Source organism: Rhinolophus sinicus, chromosome 14 (genome assembly GCF_057876585.1).
Source record: "Rhinolophus sinicus isolate RSI-liver-muscle chromosome 14, RSI-T2T, whole genome shotgun sequence".
Classification (NCBI taxonomy): Eukaryota; Metazoa; Chordata; class Mammalia; order Chiroptera; family Rhinolophidae; genus Rhinolophus; species Rhinolophus sinicus.
Window position 1 is genome coordinate 18,666,515 of NC_142514.1, and position 14,861 is coordinate 18,681,375.

A 14,861-nucleotide genomic window follows, 5' to 3' on the forward strand; every position below is an offset into this window, starting at 1 on the left:
CTATTTTCTTTCTCTATCTTGGCATCCTTTAAAAAGCCCAAAGAATCCAAGATTTGAGACTGGCTTCTTTATATGGTTGTGTGTGGTCTCAGACAATTACTTAACTTCCCTGAGCCTCAGTTTCCCCATTTGTATAATGAGAAGAGATCGAATCACACGTAGACCTCGTGATTTACTCCAGCCACGGTGATATTCACACACTGAGCTGGGCAAGGCCTTTCTTTGCACGCAGCCCTCCACTCCCACCACCGTGCCACCTGGCAAACATTAAGACTCAGCTCAGATATCTTAGGGCAGTTCTCCCCTACTTCTGTACACACACCACACACAATATTTTAGTCTGTCCTTACTTTATGCGACCACTATCTCGTGAGAAATCACAAAATGAAAGCACAAGGAAGACAGACTTAGGTTTGGGTTTGTGTCGTGGCCACTCACCTCACCCGGAGCCTTAATCGCTTACTTGTAACCTGGGGGAAATCCCTAAATTCGCAAGTCTAACCAATTTATGGGCATTAAAAACACCGAAGAAGTGCTCAATAAAGAGACTGCATCACACCTTTTAGGACCCCTCAGCGTACTGAAGTACAGAGTTCTTGGCGGGTCTCCGCGCTAGATTGTGCGCTGCCTGAGGGCATCCCTTCAGCAGCCACGCAGTGTGGGCGCAAACCCGCGCGGTGCTGGCAGGCGACAAGGGCGGCGGGGGAGCCTGGCGGGGGCGGGGTGGGGGGGCGCAGAACGACAAGCAGGCCGGGCCCAGAGGCCCACGGCTCCAATTCCCGGGGGGAAGGCCAAGCCAGGCGGACTCCACCTCCGGGAAGTGACGCCACGGATTAAGTGGCGCCGGAGTAGGTGCCGCCGGAGCGGGACGCGCGGGATGGCGGAAGCGGAAGGGAGTTCGCCGCTCCTGTTGCCGCCGCCTCCACCCCCGCCCGGAATGGCGGAAGTGGAGGCACCAACGGCGGCCGAGACGGACAAGAAGCAGTTTAACTGCTCCGGCATCGGCACCATGGACGTGGAGCGGAGCCGCTTCCCCTACTGCGTGGTGTGGACGCCTATCCCGGTGCTCACGTGAGTCTCCTCCGGCGTCTGCCCGGGAATTGGGAGAGCCCGGGCCCGCGCGGCGTCCTCGGCCCGCCTCGGGCCAGCCTCCGGCCCCGACGCGCAACAAGCCCGTCCCTCATTCCGACACGTAGGCCTCGCCCAGTCACCCGCGCGGTGCCAGTTTCTCCTGACGATGGGACACGCTCCCCGCTCTCATTGCACAGGGCTAGTCAGGGAGAAAGACAGTTGTAGACTTGCGGAAAAGGCTCTGGCTGGGAAGCTCCTACCGAAGAGGGGCCCTTATCCCGGTCTGAGGAGACATCTTCATTCATTCACTGGTTTCATTCATTCATTGAGCAAATGCTTGCTGATCACTTCCTAAACGCAAGTGAGCAATAAGACGTCCTGCCGATTCGGGAGGAGTTTAGTTGGGACCACACCGGCTCCTGGGATGTCAACATTGAAAGGGCCCCCAGAGATCTGCGCGTCCAACCCTTTGTCTCACAGATGAGACTGGAGACTACACTCATCTCAGTTGCAAAGCATGTTTAGGTCCTAGGATGTTTGCCTCCCAGACCAAGGTTCTTTCTGTGTGTCACAAGCGACTGCTAGGCTCAGTCCATGCTGCAGTCTCTTCCTGCAAGTCAGGGGGACTAACCCCCAAGAGACTCCCAGACCCTCAGGATCTACTTGGCACTGACTGAGGCCTCGGCAGTAGCTGTGGCACAAGCGAAGAACAGAGCACACAAGATCTTAAATGCCTTTCAGTATGTTCTTTACTTAGCCATTAATCATCAACACACCAAACAGTAAAAGCACACAGAGTAATACAATAATTGGGTCAAATAGAATAACAAACCAGTCCCAAAGTCAATCAGAGTCCTGGTGGAGCGAGGAAGAATGGCTGGTCTGGGAGGTCAGTCCAGCAGAGGTTCTGTACAAGCAGAGCAGAGCAGAGTGGAGGGTTCTCAGAGCAGAGTGACAGCGTGGTCACCTCTCAGTCCAGACCAGCTGTCTGAGCTGCAAATGTCTTCAGTTCTAAATGCAGTTCTGAGTTCCTTTCTGACATCGCCTTCTCAGGGCAGCCAGCCGGAGACCCTGACTGTCCTCTTATCTTCAGTAGCAGACCTTTGGAGTGTAGCTGGTTACACCCAATTACCAGGGCAACCAAGCAGCTCCCTGAGCATTGTCTGCTAAGTTCTCTGCACATGTCCAAAATGGAGTTACTCTTGCATTCAATATGGAGTCAGTCTTGCTCACACAAAACTCATTCTAACAGCTTCCAGGGGTGGTCTACACACAATGCATTAGCCTTTATCAGGAGACAAAGCAGGTGCTCAGGTAGTGCTGCTGCCTTTTAGCGAGGAGCTTCTGGGCAGGGGAGCTGGTTTGCCCTCCTGCTTCAGCCTTGACAGCTGATAATAACCACTCCTCATAGTGCTGGACAGTTGGCCAATCTCTTTCACACCCATTTTCTCTGAATTTCACAGCCACTTTCTAAGGTAGGAATTATCTTAGATGATGAAGCTGAGCTTCTTCTATCATTAAATGTTTTGATCAGGTTCACACACCAATAAGCAAAGGCATCGCAAACTCAGTCTTCTGACTCCATAACTTGCACTCTTGACTGCATCCTGTCCCCTCCCACCTGATGGGATAGATTTGTTTTCTCTATGAAAAGCAGCCAATTGGTGTGGAGAAGGGATTATTTTTGGCTTTATATGCTGCCAGTCCTAAAATGACCTTAATTTTTGTCTTATATTAAAATACTTCAGTTGTTTTGTGTTTTCAAATGCTTATGCATTTGTTTAAAAACATCCAAATCTGACTCTTTTAAAAATAAATTTTTTAAGAAAGTATGTTCATTAGTTCATTCAATGTTCTCTTAATGAATTAGCTAAGTTACTTCTATGTGCCCAGAGTAGTTCTCGGTGATAAGAATATACAGTGGTGAATAAAGAAGATATGATTCCTGCTGTCATAGAGTTTAAATCATGGTGGAAAGAGATAGTAAACAAGTAAACTAATAAGAGAACTTCTGATAGTGGTTTGTGCTATGAAGAAAATAAAATGTTAATGGAAGAATGAATAACTGGGAGGGATAGAGAATGCATTGGTTTTGCTAAAACCTGTCTTGTTAGCCTAACATCTCTTTGGTTTTTTCATATTCTCAAAAACACATTTATGGAGCCCTCTGCTCTTTAGAAAGCTGGTAACATCCCCATTCATCTGGGCTTAAAGAAGTTCACACCCCATTTCTATTCAGATCTATGTACAGATGTTCATAGTAGCACCCCGTCAAAGGACTCATGTTCCTGTCAAAGGACTTGCCCTCCAGCCGGAGGGAGAGAGACATGTAAACTAACCATCATCGTGCATCGTGATGATTGCTGACCTAGAGTGCAATACGAGGGAAAGATGTGGCACAAGGAACTGCCTTCTGTCTTTGGAGGGGGAATCAGAGAAGAGAGCCGAATCCAAAGGTCTGTCCAGCCCCTCAGAGATACCAATAATTCTGCATGAAAAGCCAGATAATAGCTACTGTTGCTAATCAAAACAGCTAAGGTTGGATGGCTACTTACTCTGTTCTGGGCCATACATGTTATATGCACTATCTCATTCAGTCCTTACATCAACCTAATGAAAATAGATACTGTCACCCCCACTTTATAGATGAGAAAATAAAGGCTTAGAAGCCAGCATGGGGCTTTTTCTACTGAGATATTCTACCTTTCCAGATAGAAGTTCCAGGATCAGTAATTCCATTCATTCATTCATTCATTCTTTTATGTCCTACGTGTGCATAGACAGTAGTCCACAAAGCAGCTTGCCTTCATGAAGCTTACCTTCAGGAAGCTTCCAGACTGATACGTACTTTAAGAGTTTCTTCTTTGGGGCTTCCCCGGGCACAGGACCCTGCTGTTGTCTCCAGCCTTTACTCTTTTTTTTTTTTTTTTAAAGATTTTATTGGGGAAGGGGAACAGGACTTTATTGGGGAGCAATGGTCAAATTGTTGTCCTTTCAATCTTAGTTGTGGGGGGTTCTGTTCAGCTTCAAATTGTTGTTCTTTCAGTCTTAGTTGTGGAGGGCGCAGCTCAGCTCCAGGTCCAGTTGCCGCAGGGGGCACAGCCCACCATCCCTTGCGGGAGTCGAACCGGCAACCTTGTGGTTGAGAGGACAGGCTCCAACCAACTGAGCCATCCGGGAGCTCAGCGGCAGCTCAGCTCAAGGTGCCGTGTTCAATTTTAGTTGCAGGGGGCGCTGCCCACCATCCCTTGCGGGACTCGAGGAATTGAACTGGCAACCTTGTGGTTGAGAGCCCACAGGCCCATGTGGGAATCGAACCGGCAGCCTTCGGAGTTAGGAGCACGGAGCTCTAACCGCCTGAGCCACCGGGCCGGCCCCTCCAGCCTTTACTCTTAATTTCCATCAGCAGCTGCCAACACAGCTGTGAGATGTGGAAGACTGGTCAAACCCAGACCTCCCCAACTAGATGAAAGGAATTAGGGTGGGGGAGGGGTCCTGAGGTCAGGGCCAGAGAAGCTAATTTCCCATAATTCTGAGAGTCCATCCTGTGGCCACTGTGGGTCTTCATCAACTTACTCTATGCCAGTCCAGCCAATCAAATAACAAGTATTTATTGAACATCTCATAACAACATTGAACAACTACCAAGTACAAGAAAGTGTGCAAAGCACTTTGCAAGCATATCCTATTTAATCCTCACAGTAGCCCCCATTGAGATAATTAATTATTATCCACCTCTTACTGACAGATGGGAATGAGAAACTCATTTAAAACAAAGTCAGGACTCAACCCAGGTCTGACTTCAGAGCCTTCCTCTACTCTTAAATGCAGGGCATTCATTCGTTCATTCATCCATTCATGATCTAGTCAGTGAATACTTAGCTCCAGCTGTGGGCCAGGCACTGCCCTGGGAGATACTCTAATAAGAGGAAAATCCTGCTCTCTTGGAGCTTACATACTAGCAGGGAAAGAAAGACAGTAACCATGTAAGTAAACAAGATCTTTGTAGGAAGTAGTAGATACTCTGAAGAAATTAAAGCAGAGTAATGGGATCTGAGATGCCTGGGCTTGTTTGTGGCTACTCTAGAAGGCACGGTCAGGGAAGACCTCCGAAGTTACAGTAGAGCTGAGGTCTGAACACTGAGACAGCCAGTACTGGAAAGCTCTGGGGGAGGTGTGTTTTGGGCTGAGGCAAATGCAAAATAAGCATTGAAATGGGATGAGCATTTGATGTGTCTGGGAAACCAGAAGCAGGCAGTGTAGCTAACTGGAGGCATGAGGTGATTTCAAGGTCAAACTGTTAGGAGTATAATAGGAGGCCATTAATGGATGTTAAGCAAAGGAATGATGGAATCTGAATTATGTTCTCAAAAGACCACTCTGGCCCCACCATCCTCTCAAGTGCTCAAGCTGCCAACCCGGAAGACCTGTCTTTATAGAGAGTCATACAACTGCCCAGTCTTTCTTTTAAAGACCTTTTGAATCATCTGCTTCTCACCACCCCATCACCAATACTCTAGTTAGGACCACCATCATCTCTTACCAGTATTCCAGAATAGCCTCTGAACTGGCCGCCCTCCTTCCCGCCATTCCCGTCCCCCCTCCCATGCTCCAAGCACGTGCAGCACTTGGCTGCTTCGGAGTTTTGCTTTCTGCCTGTTGACATCCTGTTTTTTCACAGGTCAAGGTTAAAAGTCAGCTCCTCTGTGAAGTCTTTGCTGACTGCCCCAGCCCCCCATAATAGCTTTCTTGAGCTGCATCTCTCTGGATTTTGCCTCCACCTCCCTAGCAGGGTGTAGGCTGGAGACCAGACCAGCACTTGGCCACCGGCCCTGTGAATCCTTAAATGGATCAGCCTCTCCAGCACCTAGGTCTTTCGAGCCATGGTTCTCAGACGACAGACAGATCTGGGGTTCCTGGGTGTTTTGTATATTGGGATCCATCTGAGATTTGGGTTTTAAAAAATCCCCATGCCTTTTAAGAATTTGAACTTTTAGTTCCTGGAATGCGCCGTGTTTTTGTCCTGAACTCTACCCTTGCACATCTTGTATCTTCATTGTTTCCTCAGGGAAACCTCTGAACTCCCCCCTAACCAACCTCCTACCCATAGATTGGTTTAAATGCCTTCCACACCTTAAAAAAAAAATTATTGATACATAACATATATCATAAAGCATATAAATCTTAAGTATAGGGCGCAATGGATTTTTGCATATGTGTGCACTTACCTCACACAGCTCAAGATAGAGAACATTTCTGGTACCCAAAGGGCTCCCTTTCCCGGTCACTTCTATCACACAGGTCACCCCGCTTGCATTCTAGCACCATAGAGTACTTTTGCCTTTCCTTGAACTTCATATAAATAGAATAATATATATGAACCTTTGTGTAAGGTTTCTTTCACTGACTTATATCTGTGAGAATCTGTGTTGTGTGTAGCAGAAGGTTCTTTTTCATTATTACTTGATAGTTCGTTATATGGCTGTACCCCCAATTTACTTACTCGTTTTACTATTGTTGGACATTTGGATTATTTCCAGCTATTTTTTAAATCAACTTTACTGAGATACAATTTACATATAATAAAGTGCACGTATTTGAAGTGTGCAGGTCAATGAGTTTTGACAAACATTTCCAGCTGTTTTAGACAAAGGTGCTATGAACATGCTTGTGCAGGCCTTTGGTGAGCATTCGTTTCTCTTGGGTGTGTACTCTGAGGTGGATTGCTGAGGCATAGAGTACCCGGCCAGTTTTCAAAAGTGGCAGAAACAATTTACACTCCCACCAGCAGTGAATGAGAGGTCCAGCTGCTCCTCGGTGTTTCCGTCCTTTCAGTTACAGCATTCTGGGGGTGGGGGCGGGACTGAGGGGAGGGGGCAGCCCACTGCGCTGTTTATTTGCTTCCCCAGCCCCTCCGGCCACCCTAATGGCATTCATCACACAATGTTACAGTCACGGCCCTCACACTGGACAGAGTGTCCCAGTGTTATCTAACCGACTGAAAGACCCCCATAAGCTCTGGTCCTTCCTTGTCCTTTTTTCCTCACAGGTGGTTTTTCCCCATCATCGGCCACATGGGCATCTGCACATCCACAGGAGTCATTCGGGACTTCGCTGGCCCCTACTTTGTCTCGGTGAGTCCCCATTCCACACCCTCTGGAGGGTTCCCAGCCTTACATGGAAGGTTGGCCTTATCTCCCCCGAAGCCAAGAGAATGCAGACAGCACGCAGCCCTGGCCCTGGCCCTCTGCTCCTCACCAGTGTTTGACCCCTTTACCCCTTCTCTTGCCTCTAGGACAGGCCAGGAGGGCAGTGTGGCCAGAAGGATTCTTAAGTAACTGACCCAGCCCTTTGCCCACCCCTTGGGTACCGAGACATGGGTAGGGGTTAGAGGCAAGAGTGGAGAGTCAGACCACCCAGGAACCACATCTCTGGACCTTCAGAAGGTGGGAGTCACAATGTGGGGGCACAGGGGAGGCTGACATGCTTCCCTGGGGGGGGCCTTCTAGACTGGATCAGCTGTGTCCTCAGGTCTGTTCCTGGGGTTGTGCCCAAGATGGGGTCAGTGGGCTCGCTCCAGATGCACAGGCATCATCATCAAAGGCTGGAATGAAGGTGTGGTAGCACCAGCCTGTCATATTAATAGTCGTCATGATCCTCTTAACATGACAAATGTCTTTTCATATCCATTACTTTCACTGGCATATACATTTATGATAATTTGACCAGCTCTGTCAGCATACCCCACATCCTATGTGGCAGGTCTAGGACTCGGGAGGCCTCTCAAGCCCCCCTCCCTTTCCCTGTCCTGCTCTAAATGCAGTCAGACTGCCAGATGCAGAGAAGGGCTCTCCGTGTGGACAGCACTGTCGGGTCAGGAGGTCAGAGGCTGTCCTCATTGATACCACAGAGGAAATTGCCTCCCTGGGATCAAAGATGAGCGATTGATCAGAGAACGTGGAGAAAATAAGTCCCAGAGGGTGAGAGAATTACCTAGGAGCCATACCAAGGGGCACTCCTGGCTGGCATCCGGAGTCTTTGGTCTCAGAGTTTGTTGCTCTGTGCATTCCTGCCACACTGCCTTCTGTCCACAGAAAAGCTGCTGCTGGCACTTCAGTTACCAAGCCAATCCCAGAGCAGGGCCTGGGGCCATTTCTGCCCATGCAACATACCTCCTAAGTCAGTGCACTTCCACCACCAACCCAGCTCTGTCTTCTGGGCAACATGCAGGTTCCCCACTGACCTCTACTCTTGTCCCTCAACAGGAAGACAACATGGCCTTTGGGAAGCCTGCCAAGTAAGTGATGAACACCCATGTGACCGGCCGTACGGCCAGGTTCCTCCTGGCGGGGTCCTTTATCCACAGGCCATGTAGGCCTTGCCTTAGCTCTGCAAGGTCGTGTTTTCAGCTCCATTGGAAGGGTGAGGAAAGGGAAGAGACTTTGTCAAGATCACATAGGAAGTGGCAGAGCTAGGACTCACACCCACGTCTGTCTCCCTCCAAAACCTAGACTCTCTCTCCTGCCCCTCCAGGAGTAAAGTGCCATTTATGGTGTAAGGCAGGCATTGTTTGGAACTCCGCTGCAAAGTTCAAGCCCTCTGGGAGCTATGGTTGGTGTGCTTGGGATTTGGAGACTTTATTTTTTCTGTCTTGGGGGACCCACCTTAGCTGTGGTTCTGGTGACAGTGCCAGAACAGCAGCAGGTGCTCTGTTATCAGAGGCTACGCCCAGGAGGATGGGACCCAAGGAGTTGGTGTCCCACACAGCAGAGACAGCCTGCTGGCTTCCTTGGACAAGTGGAAATGTGGGCAAAGGGCCTCTGGGCTGGGTGTCTGCTGCTAGGCTGCTTTTTGAGGCCAGTTTTAAGGGGACCTGTTTCCAGGCAGGAACCCCCTGAGCAGCTTCAGCTCAGGCCACTTTGGTTTCTCACAGGTCCTTGGTCTCTAGGCTCCACTACCAAGCCATTCCTCTCAGCGCAGCCAGAGGGCGCTCTGACCTCCCAGCTCTCCCTGGCCTGAGAACCTTTGGGGTCTCTCCCAGCTTGAGGTTTCTGAGCTTTGGCTCCGCGGGCTGCTCTCCCACTCAGCCTAGTCTCCCATATGGAGAGATGAGGAGAATGCTTTCTGATGGAGAAACTCCTCAGGGTGACATTCCAGTCCACTACGATCTGGCCCCACCTGCATCTCCAGCTTCACCTTCTGGCATCCCATCACCCTGTTCCTCCCTCCAGCAGTTCGCGGTTATGTGCTCTACAGTTTTGTGCCTCTTCCTGTGTTCAAGCTATTCCCTCTGCCTAGAATGCCTACTACCTGCCCTGTTCCTGCTAACCCCTCTTCCTTCAGAGTAGACTCAGGTGTCACCCCCAGGAAGCATCTCACACCCCCCAGCTGAGTTAGTTCCTGTCCTTCCCAGGATCCACACGGCATTGGACGTGTCACATTGTGTTGTCTGCTCTGTGGCTCTTTCCCTGCACCTGGCTCACCCCTGCATCCCCAGCACCCAGCTCAGGGACCTGCACAGAGCAGGCATCAGGGAACATTCGTGGGGCTGAGCCAGTGCCCAGAACCACACTCTCCCTTCAGGTACTGGAAGTTGGACCCTGCTCACGTATACGCTAGCGGGCCCAATGCATGGGACACAGCTGTGCATGACGCCTCTGAGGAGTACAAGCACCGCATGGTGGGTGAGCCGCTCCTGAGGGGCACCAGGGCGGGAACCAGTGGGGGAGCCCAGCCTGACCCCGCCCTTCCTGCATCTCCAGCATAATCTCTGCTGTGACAACTGCCACTCGCACGTGGCGTTGGCTCTGAACCTGATGCGCTACAACAACAGCACCAACTGGAACATGGTGACGCTCTGCTTCTTCTGCCTGCTCTACGGGAAGTACGTCAGGTAAGCCTCCCGCCCACCACCCTCCCCTGGGGCTGCTCTCCCAAGGATCCGAGCAGGGCTGTTTCTGGAGTCCTTCAGCCAGCAGGGACAAAACAGATGCTGTTTGGAGCTATGAAGGTTCTAGAACAATTAGCTGAGTTCCTGGTGGAGAGGGAGGTAGCTGTGCCGAAGTCCAACTCCACCTGGGTCCCTCCCCAGCCCTGTCACTGGCTCACCCTGAGATGTAAGGTAACTGCCTTGGCTTCTCTAAGCTGAAGCTGTTCTTGGTTATGTCCTTGCTAATGATTCTGGCTCCTCGGGGAAACTGAGTGCTGAGCCCTGTGCTCAGGTCAGAGGAACAAGTAGCCTGCCCCACAGGGTCCCTTCCCATTATCCCTTGTGTGAGGTGGGGTTCCGGTCAGGTGGGCCCCAGTTGTGACCTGGGAGGACCTTTGAAGCCACAGCCTCACAACCTGTGAGATCAAAGGCATTAGTCCCAATTCATAGGTAAAGGCAGCTCAGAGAGGTGGAGTGACCCGCACACGTGGGAGCCAGCACACCTGGGCAGCCCAGCCACCTCGCCAAGCGTTCCTCTAGCTGCTCTCATCATTAGAGCTTCTGAAAAGGATACTCTCAGGGGTCTTTGTTTAGTCCAGGGCTTTTAGAGGTCCCCTGAGAAGACTGTAATGTGGCCACACAGCCTGAGGAGAAGCAGGATTGAACCCAGAGCCCTGACTCCAGCCCTAACACTGTGCTAACTCTTGCTTACTCGTCGCCTCCCAGTGGGCCCACATGAGGGCTGTGGGCAGACAGTGCTCCTGGCTTCCATGCCCAACAAATTCCTGGTCCTCTCACTGGAGACCTCTCCCCAGAGAGAGGGGTGATTGTGGATGGAGCCAATAAAGCCTAGAGAAGGTGGGCATGTCTTCCGTACCCACCCAGAGAGGTGTCATATCTCCACTAGGAGCCTGGACTAGCTCCTGCCCAGGATCATAGTGGGCGCCAGGCCTGGCCCAGTCCATTGGTTGACCAAGTTTGGGGGAGAGGGAGTGGTTCCAGGCACTTCCCTAGGGGCAGGAGCCCCTTCCGGTTTTGGACAGATGGGGCTCTGGGTGGCACGCCCACCGACGGGGCCTTCCCGCCATTCTCCTCTGACAGTCTCGGAGCCTTCGTGAAGACCTGGCTGCCCTTCATCCTCCTCCTGGGCATCATCTTAACTGTCAGCCTGGTCTTTAACCTGCGGTGATGGCTGCCCCTGGCCCTGGACCCACCAGCCTCCTGAGGAGGCACCTGCCGCCCCTCTAGGTTCCAGATCCTTTCTCCTTACCCCGAAAGGCAGGGATGGACCTGCTGGGTTTGACGCAGGGTGTGGGCTAGGTGGGACGGAACAGGACTGAGGATGAGCGTGGGGCTGGGGCGTTGGTGTGTTGTGTCTCACTGGTCACTCAGAAGTTCCCTGTCCCTCCTTCCCAGGTTTGTGACCCCAGCCTTGAGGGCACCCTCCTTGTTCATCTGGTGGAAAGGCCTTAGCTTTCCTTTATAGAGCTGCTCCTGCCACTGTGCTGGGCTCCCTCTGCCTCAGCCCAATGCCTGGTGGGGGATGGGAAGACATTTGGACCCACCAGACAAGGCAACACAGGGGCCAGAGCTGGATTTGGAGCCTGTCCTGCCAGGGTTCCGGTCCTGGGGTGGGTGGGGTACACTAAGGAGTCCCCATAAGCTAAGCTGCCCTGGGGCTTTTACCACTGGCCTCTAGAATGGTTCAGTAGGGCTGGGTGGGCCCCCATTTCTGATGTTTGCCAGAAGCTGCACTATGGGTAGTTTGTGCCCCACCTCCTGGGGTCCTCCAGCCCACGCAGCCACCTCTGTCCACCTTCCCAGGGCCTCCGAGCACTTGGGCCCACTTCTCCCCCTAGTGGGGGCCTAGGCTTCCCCAGCCAGGCTGGAGAGATGAGTGACGCTCATGTGTCCAGAGTAACCCCCTGTAGATCAGAGCAATATAAACAAAGCTGGGCCCCGGCCCCCGGTGTGGGCCTTGCACTGGTGATGGCACCCCATGGGTCCAAGAGGTTGGGTGCCGTCAGAGCAGCCAGCGCCACCAGGGAGTTGAAGGGCAGCTGTTTCCTCCCACCCACCACGTCTCCCTTCTCTTCAAGTTGTGGGAAGGGCCTGTGCTGCCCCCTCACCCTGCTCCATGGATCCCTTTGTGCGGGGCTTCCTGGGCAGGACAATAAAGTTTTAACTCCAGTCAGTGCCTTGTCTTTGTTTTCTTCCTTCAGTGGTCCCCTTATTTCTTCAGTTTGTATCTCCTTGGGTACCTCTTCCTCCGGCAAGGGATCTGGTTGAGTCCTCGTTCAGTACCTGGAGCTTACAGGGATGTCAGCATCCTTCAGATATATCCTGCTCTGGGCCCAGGCTCTAGGAGTTCCCCACCATTCCTCATCCACCGTCCCAAAGCTTTCTCCTCTCCTTGAGGCAAGTGAGTATTGAAACCCCTTCCGTAGTCCCTGCTGGGAGGAACTTGGCAGTAGGATTGGGAGTTGGGGCTGGGCAGACCAGAGCCCCGGACCTGCCCTCAAACAGGAGTGCACAGCGTGGGATAAGCCAAGAGACTTGCCCCAGCCCCTGGCCCCCACCACAAGTCGGTCACATTGCCAAGTTCTTCATGCTGAGCCCCATTGATCGGGTCACTGTCCTGGTCCACGGCGCCTCCACTTCTCTGGCTTTCTCCTCTCGTTACACCCAGCTCTCCAGTGAGACGATGTAGCACCTCCCACTTCTGGTCCTTTGCTTTCCACCTGTTAGCATCGTGGCCTTTCTTCCCGAGGCCCAGCTTAAAAGCCACTGCCTTGGTAGTCTTTCCTCACCCTGCCCTATGCCAGGTGTCACAGTTGAACTAGCAAAGGATTTGGTCTGTGAATCCAGAGGGCCCGTTGTGTTTCTCCTGAGTATGCCGTGAGGACAGCCCCAGCTGCTAGCCCTCAGCGCCCTGGTCGGTGTCTGTCGGCTCATCACAGTACAGACCCTGCAGTACTGTGGTTCCCAGGCCTGGGGGTTCTCTAGACAAGTGTGCCCTCCCCACGTCAGCAATTCCATTTCTAAAAATCTGTTTTGCATATTGGGGTCTGTCTGAGAGTTGGTTGGGGGAAAGAAAATGTTCCACTACAGAGGACAACCACAGCAAAATGGATAGAAAAGTTTTAAGGACTGCTTCAGCCTTCCAGAACTTTCAATTAGCCTTGCAGAGACAGGGCATAAATAAGTGCCGTGAAAATCACCGAACAATTAGAGTGCTTACTATGTCCTAGGCCTTGTCATAATGTATCGATCATTTATCCTCACCACAGCCCTGTGAGGTAGGTGTACCATCCCCATTTTACCAATGAAGAAATAAACACAGGGAGGTAAACTGATTTGCTCAAGGTCACAGAGGTAGAAAGAGGGGAACCGTGTTCAAACCCAGCAGCTTACAGGGACTCTGGAGCCCACGCTTGGAACCACCCTGTGAAATGGCCTCGCTGGAGCACAAGGAGGGAAAGGGGAAGGGCTGTTTCTCCAAAGGACTGGGGCCCTGGGACCAACAAAAAGAGAAGGGATGCTGGAGGCCAGGAAAAGGAAACACACCTGAAAACAGCCCTGTGAGATGGCCGTTATTGTCCCTGCTCTATAGAGGGAGAGAGTGAGGCTTCAAGAGACAGTCATTGATCCAAGGCCACAGGGGGCCATGTTGCAGAGCCCCAGTTTTAACCCAGATCTGGGGCCTCTTGCCTGTGGAGTTGCCTAGAGACTGGCCACAGTGCAGAGGCACTGAGGCCCCCCTCAGCAGGTGGCAACAGGTGGGGAAAGCGTTGTGCAGTGGTGGAGTAGGGAGCACAGATGGCTTGGGCTGTTGAAGGGACAGGGAGCGGTATGGTAAAGCTCCAAGGATGTAGCCAACAAAGGTGTTCTGAGCCAGGTGGGGTCCCGAGAGTCAGGCTGAGGGGTGGGTCAGCCCAAAAGGAGGATAGATTGTCTTGGGAAACGATGAGACTTCTGTCAGTGGAAGTATCTAATGGAAGCTGCACTGGTTTGGAGCAGATTTGTACCCTGCTTGCCTGCTGACACCTTCTGGAGCTGAGTGACAAAGTGGGGTGCTAACAGGGCCTTCTGACAGCTGTGCAATAAAGGGATGGAGGGGCTGAAAGTGGTGTCCAGGAGACAGGGAGGGGGCAGCATCCAGGGACTGAGACCCAGGCAGTGGAAGGGCAAGGGAGTTGGGGGACGACGGATGGGAAAGTGCCCCCCCCCAGGGAAGTGGGGGGAGTCTGCTAACTGGCAGGAAGCAGCAGGAGGCCTAGGGACCGGGACATGGGGGCTGTTCACAGAAGTGGAAACTTGAAAGTAAGGTTTCAGATGTGGAAGGGCCAGTGCTGAGGTTGAGTTGGCAGCAGGAGAGTTGGACAGAAATATCAGAGTCAAGGAGAGTCAGAGCTATAAAGATAGAAGATCAGAGAGAGGAAGGGAAATTCAGACGCTGGAAGAGTAAGGAAGAAAATGTCATGCCTTTCAGGCGTGAGGGCTGCTGAGAGGTGTAGCGCTGGGGGTTAGAGAAGCATCCTTGGGAGGAGCTGGGACCGGGATGGGAAGGGGTGCGGATGATGTTGGCCACCCTCCTTCCATTCTGGGAGACGATGGAGGAGGCAGGCATCACAGGATCCCCTGCTGCATGGGCAAGCCACTGATACTGTGTATGCAAATGCGTATGTATATTTATGAAGGACCTGCGGGGATCTCATGGAATTGTAGTGAAAACCATCTGAGGAGGGATTATTACCCCCATTTAACAGATGAGGAAAATGAGGCTCAGAAAATAAGATTGACTTACAAAAAAACTAAATGGGGAAAGCTGGACCTTGGGTCAAGGAAAGAGGAGGGACCC

The 14,861-nt window shown here is 52.0% G+C and overlaps 1 protein-coding gene across 1 annotated transcript; it reads left to right on the forward strand.

Moving 5' to 3' along the window:
• The first annotated feature begins 830 nt into the window (after positions 1-830).
• On the forward strand, positions 831-12,194 carry TMEM222 (transmembrane protein 222). Its single transcript, XM_088790683.1, has 6 exons — positions 831-1,071; positions 7,121-7,205; positions 8,337-8,368; positions 9,655-9,751; positions 9,834-9,964; positions 11,102-12,194. The coding sequence occupies exons 1-6, from the start codon at positions 878-880 to the stop codon at positions 11,187-11,189; spliced, it is 627 nt and encodes a 208-aa protein (XP_088646809.1). The 5' UTR covers positions 831-877; the 3' UTR covers positions 11,190-12,194.
• The last annotated feature ends 2,667 nt before the right edge of the window (positions 12,195-14,861 follow it).